This window comes from Lates calcarifer, linkage group LG19, assembly GCF_001640805.2.
Source record: "Lates calcarifer isolate ASB-BC8 linkage group LG19, TLL_Latcal_v3, whole genome shotgun sequence".
NCBI lineage: Eukaryota > Metazoa > Chordata > Actinopteri > Centropomidae > Lates > Lates calcarifer.
Genome location: NC_066851.1, coordinates 18,874,652 through 18,894,656, shown reverse-complemented (window position 1 = coordinate 18,894,656; position 20,005 = coordinate 18,874,652). Strand labels below are relative to the sequence as shown.

Sequence of the window (20,005 nt, the reverse complement as noted above, 5' to 3'; positions counted from 1 at the left end):
ATATTTACAATTCATTAAAGTTCGGGTATTACGCATAACTCGCATAATGAATTCAAAAGTGATTGTTAAAATGAAGTTTCAATAGTTGGTGCTTTTATTGTTCTAATCCTCCTGCTCGCGCGTCACTTCCTGCATTTAAAAATGGCGAACACCAGCAGCCCAGTCGCTAAATGAAGTGTGTTTTGGTGCTTTGTAGCTGAAATATCTGCAGCTGCTACAGGATAAAACGACTTCTGATGCAGCGATAGAAACCAGATCTGTCTGTGGGAGGCTCGAAAAGTAAACGTGCATGTTTTTATCTCGTTGTTTACAGTCAGACGATAAAATACGTAGCGACAGAGACTGAGTGTGTTTTCATTGTGTAACAGTGTTTACACGATACAGCACTAATGTCTGTCTCCTGTGACATCAACTTTAAGTAAAGAGGAAATGTTAATTACAAAACAGAAAAGTCAAATTACATGTTAAAACACATCAACTACCTAGCTAGCAACTGTATAACTGAGCTCTAATAAACGGCTACACTGCAGATGAAATGTGAAGTTTGTGTTGTTATACTGACACAAACTTATGGTTTACTGCCAATAACTCGACATCTAACGGACAAGCAGTGAGACTAGCTAGTGTAGAAAAGTTTGATACTTCTACAGCCAGTGACAACACTAACGTTACACATATTAATTAATACATGAACAAGATGATTAGCAGCTATTTTACTGTTAATTTTGTCCAAGAGAAAGCAGGAGATTTTAAGTGAAACTCATTCTGTCTACTAAATACGGTTAAGAGTCAAACACCACTGAAGTTGTGATAAAAAATATTTAAGGTGGAATTATTTTCTGATCAACACTCCATCCACACTCCTTGTAGAGTTTAACCATGAGTAGCCGAAGGAAGAGGGCCCCTCCTGTGAGGGTGGATGAAGAAGCCAAGAAGAGGTTGAACTGGAACATGCTGGATGATCGCAAGACCGAGGTGATCCAGGAGGACGATGACCAGACACCAACCTGCTCCCTTCTTCCAGTCGACCCTGCTCCCAGCAGCTCCTTTCTCTTAACTACTGAGGACGTCACAGCAGCTGCCTGTACCCAGTCTGTCCAATTCACAGAGGAACTCCCCTGCACGTCGTCAGAAGGCACTGCTGCCTCAGCCTCTCTGGCACTGACAATTGTGCCGGCTTCAAAGCTGAGCCACATCTGGAAGGCACTCATCGGGGAGTTCAGCATGCGGCCAGCTTGGCTCCCGTGTGACTGTGAGCAGAAAGCGTTCACGCTCCACAGGATGGGGGACCAGCTCTGCCTCAGTTACAGCAGCTGTGATGAGAGCTCAGGGCTGCAGTGGAGGCCTGATGAGGACACTTGCACAGCAGAGTGCAGCTTCAGTCGGATCCCGCTAGAGGAACTCGACTGGCTGCAGAAGAGGAGGGTGATACAATTCTGCCACCAGCCAAAAGAGGAGTCAATCAAGGTATAAATGCAATAAGTGCAGCAGGGCACATTATCCCTTTATTAGAAAGTTGACAGTAGAACTCCTCAGGCCACCAGAGCACCCCAAGACTCAGCAGGGTTTCATTCAAACCAAAAATTTACACAACAGTACTTATTTTTTGCTGGCTAGCTGATTTTTTCCTAATTAGCCAAGTCCACTGCCATAGTCTTTGGTTGGAGTGAAACCCTGCGTACCTGCTCTGTAGGTGAGGATGCTGAACAGCCAAAGTACTCTGGCTTTTCTTACTTCAGCTGTTGTTTGTCTGCATTTGGCAGGTGGGGATTTACTTGCTGGAAACTGGGCTTCGGAAAGCCTGAGTTCCTCAGCGAGGGAAACGCCCGGCTGAAGAAAGCAAATCAAGTGATGCAGAAGTTAATGGAGTATTTCTATGATTTCATTATCCCTGGTAAGTGTCTGGTCTTATGCATCTAATATCTAATGCATGCTGTGATCACCATTAAGTTTTAATGTAATGTGGGGCTTAAAAGTATAACCCTGCAAAAGCCTTAATAATAAATAACGACAATCTAACATCCTGCTGTATTTTTCATGTAGAAGTTGTAGAAAACGAGGAGGAGGAGTGTGACACCGACCTGGAGAGACAAAATGTCGAAGAGCTCTATGATTACGTGAGGCATCTGCACCAGAGAGAGACCCAGGTGGTGACCTATGACGTCCAGCACAAGGCTCTTATTCCTGTGCTCAGACCCTATCAGAGCCAGGCAGTCAACTGGATGCTGAGGAGAGAAAAGTACAGGAACACTTCACATAAAGGTACCACTCTGTAGGCGATATATTTCTCTGCTGTTCACATTATTCTTCCTTTATTGAGAATTCTGATCAGTTGGTTTTCCCAACAGTATATAAACTATTTTTTTATTGGAGTCTGTAAGAACAGAAATTATATTACTAAACCAAAGCAAATTAGATCTCAACATTTTTGTTGCAGAGCAATCGCTGCATTTCCTCTGGCGGGAGTTGGTCACTTTGTGTGGCAAGAAGTTGTTCTACAACCCTTTCACTGGCTGGTAAGAACTTAAATCCCCTCATGTTAAACCTTTATAAATTTGTGCTGGAAGGTATTTTGGGGTTTCAACATATTACCCGTTATTTTATTTTTTTTCGCAGCTTAATTCGAGAATTTCCTTTGGCCGGCATCGAGTGGCCAGGAGGGATCCTGGCTGATGAGATGGGGCTCGGAAAGACGGTGGAAGTTCTGGCTCTCATCCTGTTTCACACTCGGCAGGACCTGGAGCAGGAAGCCCTTACCCTGCCGGTGGTGAGGATCAGTAGGCACCTAGAGTTAAAAATACAGAGTTTGTTAAAAATACAACATTTCACCTTTTTCTTCCCTTCTTTTTCTCTCTCTTTGCCGTCACCCCATTAGTGTCACAGATGATTATTTACAGTTATATGGATTTTGCCTACTTTTTACTCTTATTTTAAAGCATCAGCTTAATTGTGAAATGAAAAATGTTCTGTATTTTCATGATGATGTATCTCTTGGTTTTGCAGGGGAAATCTGTGAATTACTTTGTTCCTCCCCCTCCATTAGAAAGAAAGAAAGTAACCCGCTGCAAGTCTGAAGTTCAGCCTAAAATGAAAATATCTTACCCAAGTATGTCACTCACAGTCCTCACAGACTTCACAGCTTTTATTTCCTTTGCAGTTTGATTTTAATCTTCAGCAACATGTTGTGTATTCCTCTGCAGCTGTGCGTGTCATGCTGCTCACTGCAATAAAGGAAATGAGATCTGGCAAAGGAGCCTCAGTCAACGCTATCTTCACTTATATCCGTGCCACTTACGGTTATGACCTCTTAAAGAACCGCAACCACATCAGGAAGACACTGGCAAAGCTCATAGATGAAGGCCTGGTTGATCGAGTGAAAGGCCGTGGCTTGGCAGGGTCATTTAAGCTGGGAAAGAAATACAAAGAAACAAAGAAGACATTAGCAGGAGCATCCAAGCCTGTAAGAATAACCAGCTTCCAGTGTGAATCTTTTATGCTACAAATATTACTTTGTTGTAACATCTAACTTTGGTCTGTTTTCTTCTTTTTAGAGTCCAAAAAACACAGAGGGCACGCCCAGGAAAATGTTTCAGAGACGAGCAAAAGAGAAGGCAGAGGCAGCTCTTCAAAACTCTCTCACAGAAGACCAAACAGATCTGACCCTCCCTACATCTGACTGTCCTGTACAAGAAGAAACAGAACTGAAGAAGGAGTGGGATAAAAGTCTGAATGAGAAAGCAGATCAGTCAGATAATGTGCTGGATACGTCCACAACATCCCTCCAGACGTCTCAGGATAAAAGTGAATCAGATACACAGGACATGCCCAGAGTGGACGATCTACCTGAGGAAAGAGGAGAAGCTCCTCAGCTCGATTCACGAGGAGACAGAAACCCCCACCAGAGCGTCTGTGGTCCCTTTCAACACCCCAGACTACCGCTTTGAGTGCATCTGTGGTGAACTGGGCATTATTGACTACAAGGCCCGTGTCCAGTGTATGAACTGTCAGCTGTGGCAGCATGCAGACTGTGTTAACTACAAAGAGGAAAGCCTTGAGACTACACCGTTCTACTGCCCTCACTGCCTGGTTGCCATGAAGCCCGTCTCCACAGGTGCTACCCTCATCATCTCCCCGAGCTCCATCTGCCACCAGTGGGTGGAGGAGATCAACCGACACATCAGGTCCTCCTCGCTCCGAGTGCTGGTGAGAAAGTAGACTGTTGCTAAGAAATATATTTTCTATTCAATTTCTGAAGTTTGATTCAATAAAAATATGCATAAAATCTGACTTAAGCAATATAGGTTTAGGTTAGTGAAGTGTTACTTTTACAAGATTAAGGCCTATTAAAGCATGATGCTATGTTCTCTGAAACAGCTGCGTTCACATTTCATTTGTTGCAGCTGTTATGCCTCTACACATGATTGAAATTCAGTATAATTCATTCCAGTTAATTCCAGTTGCACATGTGCATAAACCTTGTTGAGAATATGAATCTACTATAAGTGTTCTCTTAGCATCCTTGTCTCTTCTGCAGAGGAGGCCTCTGAGGGCCACTTGACTTTTACTCTATGTTAATGCTTGTACATACTTACTCTCCTCTTATCTCTATTTTCTCACATTTTAACATGACTGCTTTCACCCCAGGTTTATCAGGGTGTGAAGAAACATGGATTCATCCAGCCACATATGCTCGCTGAGCAGGATGTGGTCATCACAACTTACGACGTGCTGCGGTCAGAGCTCAACTACGTCGACATTCCCCACAGTAACAGCAAGGACGGACGCCGCTTCCGCAACCAGAAACGCTACATGGCCGTTCCCAGTCCTCTGGTGGCTGTGGAGTGGTGGCGCATCTGTCTGGACGAGGCTCAGATGGTTGAATGTCCAACTGCAAAGGCAAGTTGGACAGAATCTAAAAATCATGGCATGTGGTTTAACTTAGGCATAAAAGAGGAGAATAACTGAGAATAGCTTTTGTGTTTCTAACCTTATTTCTGTATTAGAGTACCATTTATATCTCAGATACTACCCTGTGTGTCTTTTACAGTATTTAATTTCAGTTTGTCTATTGTTGTTATTTTCCCATCAGGCTGCAGAAATGGCTCTACGTCTTGCATCTGTCAACCGCTGGTGTGTCAGTGGCACTCCTGTCCAGAGAGGCTTGGAAGGTAATACCACAAAAACTGGAAAACAATTATCCCTAATAACTATACAGGCCTTGATTAGGAGGCTCTGGGATTAGACTTTTCCCCCTCAACAGGCTTATTGAGGTTATTGTTTTAGCTTTTTTTAGGGAGAGACAAGAAACAGAGGGGTTATTACATAAAACAAAGGAGTTCTGAAAAAAATAATTAAAACCTGTTTAAATACAAACAAAAGCTTTCTCTTAAATTGATTGTGCTCTGTGTCCAGATCTGTATGGCCTTGTACTTTTCCTGGGAGTTGATCCATACTGGGTGAAACACTGGTGGGACCAGCTGCTTTATCGCCCTTATCGACGTGGAAACACAGAGGCTCTGTACAACGTAATCGCTCAGTTATTATGGCGTTCGGCTAAAAAAGACGTCATTGATCAGGTAGGTTTATATAAGTTCTTTGTTTCCCTGTGAGTGTGTTAAATGCTCAACTCTATAACCTTTAACATAATTATTAAGCACCTCAAGTGCTATGAAAGTGTTTTGAATAATGATGTGCCAATGCATTTCATGGTTTGTGCTCTTTTCAGAAATTCTGGCAAACCTTTTGATGATCGAGTTTTCCTCTTCTTTTTTCCAGATCCAGATTCCCCCTCAGACGGAGGAGGTGCACTGGCTGCACTTCTCCCCTGTCGAGGGTCACTTCTACCACCGTCAGCATGAGGTCTGCTCCCAGGACGCTCTGGTCAAACTCAGGAAGATATCCGACTGGAGCCTGAAACTCGGCAGCCTCGACCGCCGCACTGTCAACACCATCCTGTGCCCGCTGCTGAGGCTGCGCCAGGCCTGCTGCCATCCACAGGCTGTGAGAGGGGAATTCCTACCTCTGCAAAAAAGGTAGATGACACTTGATATTGTTTCAAGGCTCTTATTGGAGAAGAGAGGTCCTTTTCTGAAGCCAGCTGCACTAGTTAATTAACAATTTGCTAGCCTAAATAGAGTTTCACAGCATTAGTAACGGGAAAAGACCGCAGCAACCTTTTTGGCAATTACACAGCATGCAGTTGTGTTTATTTAAAGCTGACCCATTCTGTGTGTAATTTGCGTTTTGAGGGTTTGTTGAGTGGGTTTGTCTGTCCCCTCCCCAGCACCATGACGATGGAGGAGCTCCTTAAGTCCCTGCAGAAGAAATGTCGAGTGGAGTGTGAAGAAGCTCACAGACAATTGGTGTGTGCGCTCAACGGCCTGGCTGGAATTCACATCATCAGAGGTATAAAACCCCACTTCTGTACTTATGTTCCCTCTGCTTCCAGTTTCCCATGGGAATCAGTTCAAACAAAACACAAGCCATGATCTCATCTTTATGTCTCCAAACACTTTTTGTACCAAGATGTTTTGTTGAAACAAGTCTCAATAAGGTGATATGTATCATGTGGCTAAGTGCACTGGGGTGGTTTGTATAGCATGTCTAATTAACTGTCATGATGTGACAGACATGTTGAGTGTCACTAATGACAACCGCTTCCTTTGTCACCTGCAGATGAGTTTGTAGAGGCAGCAGAGATGTATAGAGAAGTGCTTCGTTCATCAGAGGAGCACAAAGACAGACTGAAAACGGATTCATTACAGGTATGTGGCCTATTTATACCTTTTTCATTAGTCTGTGATTAACCAATGAAAGGTTTCATTACTGAAACAAACCTGACAAAACATCTTCTCAAATACGATAAATAACTGCATCAAATCAGATGAAAACAAATTATTTTGGTTCCTGACAGATATAATATTCCATGACTTAATGGTCTATGTACAAGTACAAAAAATTAAAATTACTTGTTTTTTTCCTATTGTGGTAAATCAGAGACTTCATGCTACCCATAATTTGATGGAACTGCTGAGTGCAAAGCATCCTGGGATACCTCCAACACTGAGAGATGACCGTCTGAGTGAAGAGGTAATATATAAATAGGTCTCATTAACACAGTGCGAGGTCCTCAGTTCTTGCATGCCTAATGTTGTTCTTGTACAACTTGTTTCTAAGTATCCCCATCACAACTGTGTCTTCTGTCGCCTGCAACCTCTGTGTCTCTTCAGGCTGAGCAGCTGCGCCAGCACTATATGACCAAATATGACTCGGAGGTGGCGGACGCCCATCAGGCTCTGCAGCCAGTGTTACAGAACATCAAAGAGCTAAAACGCAAAGTAAGAAACTTCTTTACATGCTACATTCATGCACACAACATTTGAACACACTAAATTATCAAGTAAATTAAATGGAAAAAATAACACAGCTTTCTTTGTCAAGGTTAATCTCAACTCTCCCTGGTGGCTAGATGTCATTCAGAGAGCAATCCGCTGCTCCACTGACGACGATCTAGTGTCCCGCATCAAGAATGAGCTAACATCCAGCTACAAGCAACAAGCCAGCAAGCTCTCCATGGCTGACAAGTACAGAATTCATTTTACAAAATAAGGATGATAGATAATATGTTGTTATCTTTAGACAAACGTACTAAAAACAAATGTGTGTCCTGCAGGTTCCGTGACGCCTGTGGTTTGCAGTTTCCTGCTCACCACTCAAATGCAAGATCTGATGAAATCGCAAAAGACTGTGCAGGATGCAGTGAAGAGTCTTGAAGGCCCAGCTTCAAAGAAAGTGATTGATGAAGCCACCATTTGTCACCTCAGGCCTATGAGACTGCCACTCAATAAGTAAGACATTGTCTTTTTGTTTCAGGAATTTACACACAAACTGTACATTTGTGCCTCTTAAACTTGTTTGTTATTATAACTAATATTCCTCTTGTCGTATTTTAGCTGCGTCTTTTGCAAAGCTGATGAACTTTTTATAGATTATGAGTCCAAGCTGTTTTCTCACACGTAAGTACAACAATATTTTTCGACCAGTCAGATAATCAATCGAATTGCATAAAAACATACTGTTGATTAATCTGAAAAATCCTCTTACAGGGTGAAGGGTCAGACGGCTATCTTTGAAGAAATGATCGAGGATGAAGAGGGGCTGGTGGATGACCGTCTACCCACCACCAGCCGAGGTCTCTGGGCAGCCAGTGAGACTGAGCGCACCCTGAAGGCCATCTTGTCTTTTGCCAAAGCTAAACGCATGGATCCAGAGCTGGTGGAGGAGGGCAACACTTTCATGGAGCTGTTTGAGAACTGGAAGAAGGAGTACAAGGTTTGTACACACATGTATAACCCCAACCTCAAGCAAGCACAACCTGTTCAAAAAGCAAAAGTACGAGTAACACAAGATTCTTTTGCAACAATTTAAAAAGATGTACATTACTGAAATGTCTGTTGAAATGACTGTTGAGAAAATATGTTACTTTGAGACAAAATGTCAAGAGAGGTTTACAAATTTGAATGGAACTGAATGGTTTAAAAGTGAAACATAATATTTTAAAATGTCAGAATTATACTCCTAAAAATGTTTCATGTAGATCAAATGTATGACAAACTACTTAACATTGTTTGCCACTTGTTTTTCTACATTATTTTCTAAACACATAAAGAGAATTTGATAAGTAAAATCAGTAAAAGAGAGTTTGAGGTTGATTGTTGAATTCTACAGGTTTGGAGTTTGTGTTCCTAAACAGTATATGTGCTAAAAACAAAATACATATGGAGAGCCAAAATTAGCTGATGGAACCTGCTGAGTAGTGCAGATATTAGTGTAGTAGTGCAGATATTAGTGAAACAGATGGCAGTGAAAGCTACCTCTGTCTCTCCTCAGGTGCTACATGAGTACTGGATGGTGCTGCGTAATCATGTGTCAGCCATCGATGAGTTGGGCATGGCCACAGAGAGGCTGCGTGTGCGCCTTCCTGACGAGCCAAAGCCCAAACTGCTGCACATCATCGAGCCACATGAGGTGAATTAAACCTCTATTATTACAACATGCTTATGTCAGTCTGTCTTATTTATGATAATGAAAGGGTTAGACATCATATTTTTTACTTTCTTTAAAATTTTGGGACTAGCATGAATGTTGTTACATGATGTATTCTTATCAAGATCTGTTAAGGGCCTGCCACAGAGCATTACTGAAAGTTTCCAAGGATGTAATATTCCACCTCGACTATTTTTATTGCATTCCTAACCTCTGCCCTCTGCTGTTTTGCTTCCAGGTGGAGCAGAACAGAGTGAAGCTTTTGAACGACCAGGCAGTGGCCAAGTCTCAGCTTCAAAAGAAGCTCGGCCAGTTTCTCTATCTCACGAATCTGGAGAAGGTAATTTACCTTTAATAGAAACTACAAAGTACATAAACTCTTCAGTGACTCATTCAGAGACTTTAACTCAAACTGCATGGTATATTCTCACTCCAAATAACATAAATTCATTTGTTTTAGTCCCAGGACAAGTCTACTGGAGGGCTGAACCCAGAGCCATGTCCCATCTGTGCTCGGCCCCTGGGACAGGAGGTGAGTATTGTTTAGTTGTAAGGAGGAAAGTTTGAGTATTTTACATGTAATCTAATTACCTTTCACTATCTGTGCTATTACTTATGCATTTTGTTTTAAATCTCATCAAGGAACACACCTTTCAACTGACTTTTCTGATTTTATATCTCTTGGACTGGAGTATTTGTAACCACATTAAGAAAAATGCTACATAATCATAATTTCTCATTCTCTCTCTCTTTTCCAGTGGGCAGTGTTAACTTGTGGTCACTGCTTCTGTAATGAGTGTATTGCTATCATTGTGGAGCAGTACAGTGTGGGCTCAAGGCGGCGTGCCATCAAGTGCGCCATTTGTAGGCAGACCACATCCCACACAGAGATCTCTTACGTGTTCACCACACAGGCGTCCAGTCAGGACCAGGACATCCCAGTCAAGGTCAGCCAATAACACCATCCTCATGTAATACAGTACATGCCCAGGCCTGGGTCTTTATTATGTCAGTTGTGGCTGGAGTTAGATGTAATGATTATTCAGGTCAGTTCCACCTAGCCTAATAGTCAAAAAAGTTTGATTGTGATTTTATTTTTGACCGTAACTGGAACTTATCCTTTAATTCATGGCCTGCAATGTATGTAATTGTAATTTAACGCAGCCTCAGTCAGGCTGTTGATTCCTGATAGCACTTAACCCTAACTTTCCTCCTCCTGTGTTTGTCAGGGAAGCCACTCTACCAAAGTAGAGGCGGTGGTGAGAACACTGAAGAAGATTCAAGTCACCAACCCCGGGGCCAAGTGTCTCGTTTTCTCCACGGTAACTGTAAACTATCCCTGCTCTGTGAGACAGTGATTTATTTTGATGATATCCAGTTTGGATCTGACCCACTTTGTTCCTTGTTCTCTCATTGCAGTGGCAGAGCGTCCTGGACATCATTGCTAAGGCCTTGTTTGACAATAACATGGAGTTCTCACAAATAAATGGGATTCACAAATTTCAGGTTTGAATTTGCACCGCAAACATTTCTACATAATACATATACCTTTTAACTACAGAGCTGCCTTTAACCACTTAAATTCTGCACCATCCACCACTACTACTATATAAGGTTGTTTACTGTAGTACACAAGGACAATTTAAAGTTTCCAGCATGTTGTCTGGCAGATTATACTATACTTTTAAGTAAAACTGATTTCATGACCTGCAAACATCCCCTTGGGATTTAAAAGAAACCCTAATCTTATTAAGGTGGAAATCCAAGGTCCAGATTACCTCCATAATCTAATCACTTATCCTTTTGCCCCAAGGCCATATCCTCAGAATATTTCATGAAACTGCATTTCCCAGTTTGTGAGATAACTTGCTGACAGACCATACCTGATAAATATCTCATGGCCACGGTCATTTATATTGACCGTGGCTTGTTATGAACAGAGGTTCCTCTCTGACCACCTGAAACCAGATTATTTTTCTTTCTGAACAGATTAAAATTCAGTTGTTTTAGCTTTCATTTAAAGAAAACAATTTACCCAAAATTAATGCTTAAGTCTTGCACAGACGTCAATACATAATATAAAGGATTTCACGCATGCAAGCCAAGGAAAACGACTAGGCCACACAAGCTTTGAACACGCCAATACTCCAATCGTAGCTTATACACAACAAGCACAGAGATCGATAAATATTATATCTTACTGATACTGTCATATTTTACCTGCTTTGTTGTACAACCAGACGACAGGTCACTTATGCTAGTAGCAGCCGTGGCATCACCTCCGCGTTCTTAGCCTCAACTTGACCTGGTCCTGGGGAACAACTGCGCGCGAGCTCGGCTATGCTAGCTGCACAGGGACCGGCGTTAGCTTCGGGTGTCTTCGCCGCGTTTTTCGTTCTTATTCTGATTCAGCTTTTTAGAAGTTAACCCAAAGTTAACAAAAAATGATTTTTCTCGAATTAATGGGTAGTTCATGACTGTTTTAACGAGTGCGACTATGAAGACGAAGCAGAACAAAAAGTCCACTCTCTGTCAGGTTGTTTGGCGGGTACGTTACGTTTTCGTAACTAGGCAACATTTAGACTGCGAACCATTCGCAACAGCGCCACCCATGGAGGGAGGCCTCACAAGAAACATCCGGGTATTCGCGGAGGAAACGCTTCAGCAGCTTTTGATGTTTTGCAATTTGAGTAGTGAATTTTGGACAAGGTACGTTTCTAATGTATTTCCCCCAAAAAATTTACTGTTGAGGTTTCCAGGGGGGCTCAAGTGTCAATCAAGAGGATTTTCTTTTTACTAAGAAAAAGGAAAAAACTAAATGTCACCTATCAGCATCAGTAACCTTGCCTGACTTGTAGATAAACAGATAAATTACATGATTTAAAATGTTTTTGCAGATATCTCCTCATCCATGTGTGATTATAACAATTGTTAACTTCAATGTTCCAGGAGAATCTGAGCTCCTTCAAATATGAAGAGAAGATCAACATTCTTCTCCTGCCTCTCCACACGGGCTCCAATGGTCTGAACATCATTGAAGCGACTCATGTGTTGCTGGTTGAGCCCATCCTCAACCCAGCTCATGAGCTCCAGGCCATTGGCAGGGTGCACCGGATTGGCCAAACCAAGTAAGAAACAGGGAGTTAAGAGTGTGACAGTTAAAGTGCTGTGTTTCCAACTGGGGCTTTTCCAGTAGTTAAGACCTCATCATGTCAAAACACCTAATCCTCAGGCTAACTAACAGACAAAATGAATCAAGTTTTAATACAGACGTTATGTAAAATTCACCTCCTCCTTTGTAACTGGTCTAACTTCAACCATAAAGGATCATGGCTGTTATCTGGATTTACTTCAAGTGCCTCTACTATTCTGTACATTCAGTGTAGTCTCTGTTTTCTCTTTCCACCAGGCCAACATTTGTTCACAGATTCCTCATTAAATCCACTATTGAAGAGAGAATGCAGGCAATGCTGAAGACAGCAGAGAAAAGGTAAGAATTCACAGCATGTCGTGAAATGAAATTGGATTTAAAACTCATTAATCCATGGGGAAATTTGATATTTCTGACCTCAAAGTACTAATAAATGCTATTTTTATTCTAGTCACACCAGCACAACCATGAAGCACTCTGAGGCTGCAGTCCTGACAGTAGCTGACCTCGCTGACTTGTTCACTGAAGATACTGAACCTCTGGAGTGAATATAAACACCATGCAGCACAGGAAAGGACACCTGCTAAAGATACAAAAGCAAAGATAGCTCACTGTCTTAACATCAGTGATAAAGAAGTACTCTGAATTTGCACATTCCACTTTTTTTTATATATGCATCCTGATGTTATCTAATGCATTTCCAAAAAGATATTTTAACAAATTGCTGACAACAGATTACAACGTGTTTCTTGTTTGTATTCAAGAACAAATTTTAAATCTCTTTGGAGTATTTGTGTATTTGGGTCACTTGTCATAAGTTACTGATTCAGTAACCTGTCCAAGATCACATTTGACTGGACTGTACAGTATTGCTGTTTGTGTTAATCTAATATAATTATGTGCATTTATATAGAACTACACTGTATGGCAAGAGGGATAAATATGGAGAAATTCACATGCTGAAATCACATCAGTGATTGAGGTATTCAGGAAATATTCAGGAAATAAAGACCTGTCGAATGCAGACTGTCAACCTGTTATGACTCAAGATCTTTTTGTCCCGTGCTTTTAATGTGGTTTATTTCCATGCAGTAAAAATGGAGGAAGTAAGGAAGCCATTGACCTTTACTCACTTCTGACCTTAACTCACTTTTCTTCTTTACGATAAGAATAGAAGTGAGAGATTACAGCAGGATTCTCTTCTTCCAGACAATCTTCTTTAAGCTATTTGTCTGTTAAAACAATGCCAGACAGTTTGGCCTAACACTTAAGCCTGTCCTATTTGCAAGACAAAAAAGCAAGAGATTCAGCGTCTTGGAAACTAATCTTGTAAATTAAACTCATAAAAGTCAGAAAATGTTAAGTTTTCTGCCCCATTGCAGCAGTTATCTCCTTGTTTTCTTGTATTTCCACAGACAAATTGTTCGAACACGTTTAACAGATATATAGCTGTTTCCTACATTTTCCTATCTTTCCTCTCTTGTGTTTGCCTACCTAAGTATTTTACGGTCTGGTCCACCACACACATACACTCACAGGTCCTTGGCAGCATCACTGAATTGTCCTTGACTCGTAATGAGTTTCTTTTTTGCCTGACTGACTGGGATTCCCGCACCAGTAAAGTTTTTAAAATGTCCAGACAAAAGATGTAGACAACAAAGAGTGCCAGCCCAGGACTGTTGTTCCTCTTTGCATGGTTACCAGACTTCTATGTTGCTCCTTGTAGTAAGAAACAGTTGTAAGATGTTTACTAAGAGGACATCGCCGCAGTAGGCGGTAACATACGTGTTACCTTGGACTCCCCTCAGCTCCCCCTATTCATGTGCGGAATCTTATTGTTGGTGGGGACATCATTCAAGCTGGTGTTTTAAGGCCGGAGGGAGGCTCCCAGTTCATTAGAGCTGTGTTTCGAGGGTTGGAGTAAGAGAGGGGTACTACGTCTTGTGGTGACAGCAAGTCCCCTAGAATAAACCCCAGAAGATTCACAGAGCTTCGGGTATAGGGCCAAAAGGCAGTGGAGTGGCTGAGCTAAGAGAAACCAGAGGGAGAGTAGAAGATGGCACCTGCCAGTTTGGTTTTTGCCTGGTTACTGTTCACCATGAGGATGGTCATCTCTGCAGTCCATCTGGAGCCTGAGGAGGAGGGTGAGCTCACACCTCGACATCTGCTGCTGTTTATGGAAACCTTGTACCTTTAAGAATTCATTAGAAAGACAGTTTTCATATTGATTATTATTAATGATTATTGGTTCAACATTGGCTGCAAGAACTTTGAAATTATCAAAAGGACCCTTGAATCAAGTCTAGTGAAAAGTAGTGAAGTAAGTATTCTGATAGTTGGGTAAAAGTAGCAATACAAAAAATTACAAAAAAAGTCCTGCATTTAAGATCTTACTTAAATCCAAATACAAAAATATTATATATTAATATTATTATAGCTAAATGAACTTCAAGTATGCAAGTACTTAAAAAGTAAAAGTTATATTATTTTATTTTGTATTTTTGGATCATTATTACTGATGCATCAATGTATGAGCAGCTGGTGCTGGTTAAGGTAGAGCAATTATTGAGTTGAGTATTATTGAGTAGTTTAATCTATAACAATGTATGCAAAACATGTTTATCTGTCTTATCTTAATTTGAAAAGTAACTTTAGTTGTGAGATAAATGTGGTGAGGTAAAAAATACATAATACATACAGTATATTTCCCTCTAAAATGTAACAGGATAAAAATATAAAGTTAGCAGAAAATAGAAATACAACTGGAGTACTTGAGTAAATGTCAGTTAAATATGCAATAATACACACAGTCAATAGCAAAGTCTAAGAGAGAGAATGGTAGTGGACTATAGACTCAAATAAAAATAATCTATTTCTCTTCACATTGCCTGAGAGGAATATTTTTGTGTGAGGTTTAATCTGTTTTTATCTTCTTTCCATTAGAGCTCAATGAAACTGTCATTTGTACCAACGATCATATGGAGGTTGTTATTCCCAGTGCATTTTTTCTCAACAAAGAGCCTCCAGTTTATGTAAGTCAACACTGACAAAACTCTCAAGTATTCATCCTAAAAGTTGACATTCCCTAGTACTGATGTCCTAGATCATCTGTGGTGTGATTTTGTTTAATAATTGAACACTTCTTTTTCTTTTTTTGTTTCCTCTGTTTAGGTTTGGGATTTGCATTTAAATGATCCAGAGTGCCGTGGTGTTGAGGTCGGAGATGACTATGTTTTCAGCATAAAGACGAACCTCTCAGACTGTGGGACTATCATGGTATGACCTTCAGTCTTTTGCTAAACCTTTGCTTTAAAGCCCATGAAAGGTTCTTAGTCAGGACATGTTTGCAGGATTTAAGAGTCTAAAAAGAAATTAATAAAATGTTGCACGTGAACTCAAGACATTTAGAACAACCTCTAACAAAGGAAGAAGACATTGGCTTTAACCCATATGAAGACAAACTACACTTAGTATCTCCATTATTGACAACATAAAATCCTCATCATAATAAATTATCTATTTTACGATGTCTTCAGTTGCTGTGGGAACTGGACTGGGAACAGCACTTTTTTTTTTCTGCAGTGACGTAAATGTGCACTGAGACCCTCTGTGTTCAGATGTTAGAATTAGCTCATAGCATGTATAATAAGATGGACAGAGAAAGGCACATACTCTGAGCCCAGACAGAAAGGGGCAAAGAGAAAAGAAGGGGGGGAGCGGCGTGTATGTCAAGAAAGAAGGGTGGTGTTGTTCCCTTTCCCTATAACAGCGCAGGACCTTATTCAATGCAGCAATGGGACCTTGAATAGCCTTGTAGTCCTAAATTATCAGGATTTACATGGAAATGATGATTATTTGTTGAAGTTCACTGAATAGGAAGGGCATAAATCACTGGCCAACTAGTCCCCTGATTATTTTAATCCAGCCATTCTCATGGATTCAATCTTTGGAGAGGTTTAAATCCCTACTTCAGCAAACAAGTGTCCTTGAATTTCTTGCTTGGAATGCATGAAGGTTTTTCTTGTAAAGCAAGTAAAAGGTTAACACAGAGAGGAAATCTCCCAGTCCTCCACCTCAGCAGTTTTACAGGGTTTTTGAAAGTATGCCTGCTCTGGATTACATGGCTGTTTCTAAAGGAGAGGAATGCCATAGGTGTCAATCTCGCTTTCACCTTGACCTTAGAACCTTTTAAACCTCACCGTCAGAGAAGAAATGACTGAATTGTTGGGTTTAAAGGTCAGACATTTTCATTCAAACACAGTCCTTGCTCATGTTTCAGTGATAGGTCTGTATTTGTGAGGCACAGAGCCTTCGTATTACAGAGTGATAAGAGCAAGTGTCAGTGGGGCTCTGTCACGGAGTAACAGAGACCTGTTGCTTGCTGTAGAAACCTGTCGGTGGTTGTCATAGTGGGGGGTCGTGTGTTTACCAAGAGGTAGTAAAAGATGTCTCGGCCGTTAGAGCTCAGGGCAATTCATCCTGCTCAGTGACCACAGAGGCCGTCCTCCATCTGCACTCAGCAGGGGCTCAGACAAACTTTGGACACAACCTTTTCACCCATCTCCATTTTATGGTTTCACTCTACGTCACTTTCCGGCAAAGGAAGATTGAACAGTATCATTCACATTTACAGTGTGTGAGAGGATGATAGCTGTGTCAGTTATAGCTAGGGAAAGAGGTTACATAAAGTCACCTCAGTCACGCCTCGTCTTACTTTTTAATGTGGTTCTTGCCACTGGGAATGCTGCAGCCATGGCCAACTTACATGTGACATTTTGCCTTCTAACCACAGTCATGTCTACAACCATACTACAAGCTCACACTAGAAAATAGCTTTTTAAATCTTGAGGGGATCTGCAATGTAAACAGTGACAGAATGTACAAAGGGGACGATATATATCAGCTCTTTCTTACAGCATGTGACATTTTACAGTGAATCTGGGATTCTTTTTCCACTGACTTGTGTATTTGTCTTTCATGTTCTGTCCTTAGGCCTCAGATGACACTCACATCATGTTCATAAACACCATACACAACAATGATTCAGATGTCATAACAAGAAACTACATCAACATAACATTTGTGTGCCGCTACCCCATCAACTACATGGTCCAGCAACCCAACGGTGAAAACATGATTAGAGTGGACGTCAGGTGAAGTGTGTTTTTAATCTAAACGGCTCCTAATCTGACTGTAACATTGTCTGTTTTTAACCCGTGGCTGTTTTAATCTTGTCATTGCTACAGAACAATAACTCTGAACACAGAGGATGGGAACTTCTCAGTGTCAATGTTATTGTACAAAGATGAAGCATTTGAGGACAGATGGACTACTGTTCCATCACTGACACTGGACGATGACATCTTTGTGAAAGTTTTTATGGTAAATCAACTTAAGTCGCAAAGTCTGTTACTCTCTCTTTTATTACAGAGAATTAAAAACTACATCTCATATTAACTCAAATTTATGTATGACATTATTATGCATGAGATGCCTCTGAATGAGGATTGGGAGTAAAATGTTGATGCTAAGAGTAAGATGGGTCCTGACACAGATTGTTTATGCTGAGCTTTGACTTTGAAGGAAAACACATTAAAGCATTTGAAGCATTCTTACTATTGACAGCTATTTTTGGATCAGGTTAAGCACATTTGTTACACAACATTAGGCAATATGTTGTGTGGTGGGATGTTCCAAGAAATGCTGGAAATCTAACACTCCACCCGTGACCAGATAGTCATTTGAGTGCTGCTCTTCTTCGCCTCCATGTTGTTATAACCTCTTGGCTCAGCTGTTGTTTACATACTGTGAATCAGCATTTCATAGTCTATTATGGAAAACTTGACCTGACTGTCACCCAACCGTGTCTGCCCCACAGATACCGGCTCACTTGATGCTGCGTATGGAGAGATGCTGGGCTACACCAAGCAGTGATCCATACAGCAATATACAGTACACCTTCATCAGAGACAGGTCTGCATTAGGACCGTTTGAACAAGAGTGTTTTTTGTGTGTAATATGAGTAAGTAGGGGAAAAACGCATCTCATAATCAAGATATACCCTGGCAAAGCTTTTCCGTTTCCATTTGCCATCCTGCAGTAAGAAAAAGTAGGTTAAGATTTACACACTCGCAAGGCATTTTAAAGACGGTATGTTGTAACCTGCTTATGCTTATATGCACTGTGGCTGTGTTATTTCACCACACTTGCAAACAGCTCTAAGTCCTCTTACATGAGCACTGTTGAAATCTGAAATAAGAGAATTTGTTGCTTAGTGAACTGGCCGGACAACAACTCTCAGAGCCCAGTCATGTGACTCCTGTCTGAGAGGCCGCATGCGTTTCAGTTCAACAGCTGTGCATGTCCTTGACAACCAGGCCAGTATTTAGTACTGTTAGCAACAGCAGAGCAGTGAAACACACAGTGATTTCACAATGCAGGAGGGAAAAGAAAATACTCAAACAAATCTGTCTCTCACTGTGAATCACTGCAAATAATGTTTGCATTATTTCTTAGCTTTGCAATTCATCAAGAGTTGAAATCTGCTCTTGCTCTCTTTTTTTAAAGTACCTGTATTTCATTCTAGATTTAAATCTCACTCCCACCAGGCCTCCCTGACTTCTTTGTCTCCCTCCCTAGCTGCCCAGTGCTGTCAAACGAAGAGACCCTGAATGTTCTGAAGAACGGCCAGGGTCCAGAGGCCATGTTCAGGATACAAATGTTCAAATTTGTCGGCAGCTCTTACACCAACGTCTTCCTCCACTGCAATGTCCAGATCTGCCACAATGCGCCGGGGCTGTGCCAGCCTGTGAGTGAGCTTACGCAGTTCCCATTCCTCAAACTGGGAGTCAGAGGCCAGTTCAGACAAGTAGCCTGCTATATGTGCGGGCTACGGCCTTAATTTAGACCCATCAGGCCAGAATTGTTTTTCAGCTACATGAGCTACCAGTTAAAGCTGCCCCAATTTTTAAATATGCATTGCTTGACAGTGAAGCTTGGGATTTAACTCATGTATTTCCATACAGAACTGCTCTGATGAAGATGGACTGATGAGGATGCGCAGAGACATCCCAGTGTCCCATACAGTGTCTTATGGACCAATCAGACGACTACTGAACAATAGTGAAAAGCCCAATCTGAGTATGTTTTTACCTTATGAATTATATAGGTTTTAGAACTTCAGCTTTTAAATCTTAAAGCTTAAAAGATTCCAGATACAGATGTGTGAATGTGATTTATACATAAAGTGTGGTTCCACCTGGGTCCTTCTTTTCTTCAGATGCAGGCGGAGTCCCCCCTGTGGAGACTTTTGTCCTTGGAGGCCTGCTGGTTGTCTTGCTGCTGATCACAGGGGTGTTTGGGAGGCTGTGGCTTCGCTCCAGACGTTTCTACCCGGCCCGGGAGGCGCAGCTCACTCTGTCAAACATTCACCACATCTCTGAGGTGGCCTCATGAATCAGGGGGATCAGAAGCTTTTCTGAGCAGACGAATGGACCAACAAACACATACACATGTACAAATACAAATACACATGCACAGGTGTGATTTATGATGATAATGAAAGTCTTGCAAATGTTTCTCTTTATAAAATAAATGTATTGTTTTGTAGGAAATCAACTTAATAAAGGTCTCCCTCAAGTGCTATATATATATATATATATACTTGTAATAGTGTGTTTTTACCACTTATAATTAAAGTTAAAGTTAAAAATTTGTTTGGGACTATTCCAGCTGTGGATTAATTTACATAATTGAATATTTACCGCTTCAGGACAGGGTATGGATTGAATCACTGTTTTTTTACATTAT

At 41.2% G+C, this 20,005-nt stretch overlaps 2 protein-coding genes across 2 annotated transcripts; both read left to right on the top strand.

Moving 5' to 3' along the window:
* The first annotated feature begins 117 nt into the window (after positions 1 to 117).
* On the top strand, positions 118 to 13,244 carry shprh (SNF2 histone linker PHD RING helicase). Its single transcript, XM_018703724.2, is given in 33 exon segments — positions 118 to 279; positions 871 to 1,467; positions 1,764 to 1,802; positions 1,804 to 1,894; positions 2,044 to 2,262; positions 2,438 to 2,516; positions 2,617 to 2,767; positions 3,004 to 3,106; positions 3,201 to 3,460; positions 3,552 to 3,850; positions 3,852 to 4,203; positions 4,645 to 4,896; positions 5,090 to 5,168; positions 5,413 to 5,576; positions 5,776 to 6,032; positions 6,284 to 6,405; positions 6,676 to 6,764; positions 6,997 to 7,089; positions 7,230 to 7,337; positions 7,441 to 7,583; positions 7,673 to 7,697; positions 7,699 to 7,847; positions 7,953 to 8,015; positions 8,106 to 8,331; positions 8,890 to 9,027; positions 9,284 to 9,385; positions 9,506 to 9,577; positions 9,804 to 9,992; positions 10,275 to 10,367; positions 10,465 to 10,551; positions 11,995 to 12,173; positions 12,455 to 12,535; positions 12,648 to 13,244. Coding segments are annotated over 32 exon segments (4,989 nt in total). The 5' UTR covers positions 118 to 279; positions 871 to 879; the 3' UTR covers positions 12,745 to 13,244.
* A 566-nt stretch (positions 13,245 to 13,810) lies between these two features.
* Positions 13,811 to 19,852, top strand: si:dkeyp-110a12.4 (alpha-tectorin). The gene is made up of 9 exons (XM_018703678.2): positions 13,811 to 14,340; positions 15,140 to 15,228; positions 15,368 to 15,472; positions 17,189 to 17,349; positions 17,443 to 17,578; positions 18,075 to 18,169; positions 18,836 to 19,004; positions 19,222 to 19,336; positions 19,476 to 19,852. Exons 1-9 carry the CDS (start codon positions 14,253 to 14,255, stop codon positions 19,649 to 19,651), a joined length of 1,134 nt encoding a protein of 377 aa, XP_018559194.1. The 5' UTR covers positions 13,811 to 14,252; the 3' UTR covers positions 19,652 to 19,852.
* Positions 19,853 to 20,005: the final 153 nt, after the last annotated feature.

Excerpts from the sequence above, each read along its gene's own strand:
- si:dkeyp-110a12.4 (XM_018703678.2), top strand. The coding sequence starts at position 14,253 with ATGGCACCTGCCAGTTTGGTTTTTGCCTGGTTACTGTTCACCATGAGG. Across the intron at positions 17,579-18,074 it reads TCTTTGTGAAAGTTTTTATG|ATACCGGCTCACTTGATGCT; the intron begins GTAAATCAACTT and ends TCTGCCCCACAG. Across the intron at positions 19,337-19,475 it reads TAGTGAAAAGCCCAATCTGA|ATGCAGGCGGAGTCCCCCCT; the intron begins GTATGTTTTTAC and ends TCTTTTCTTCAG.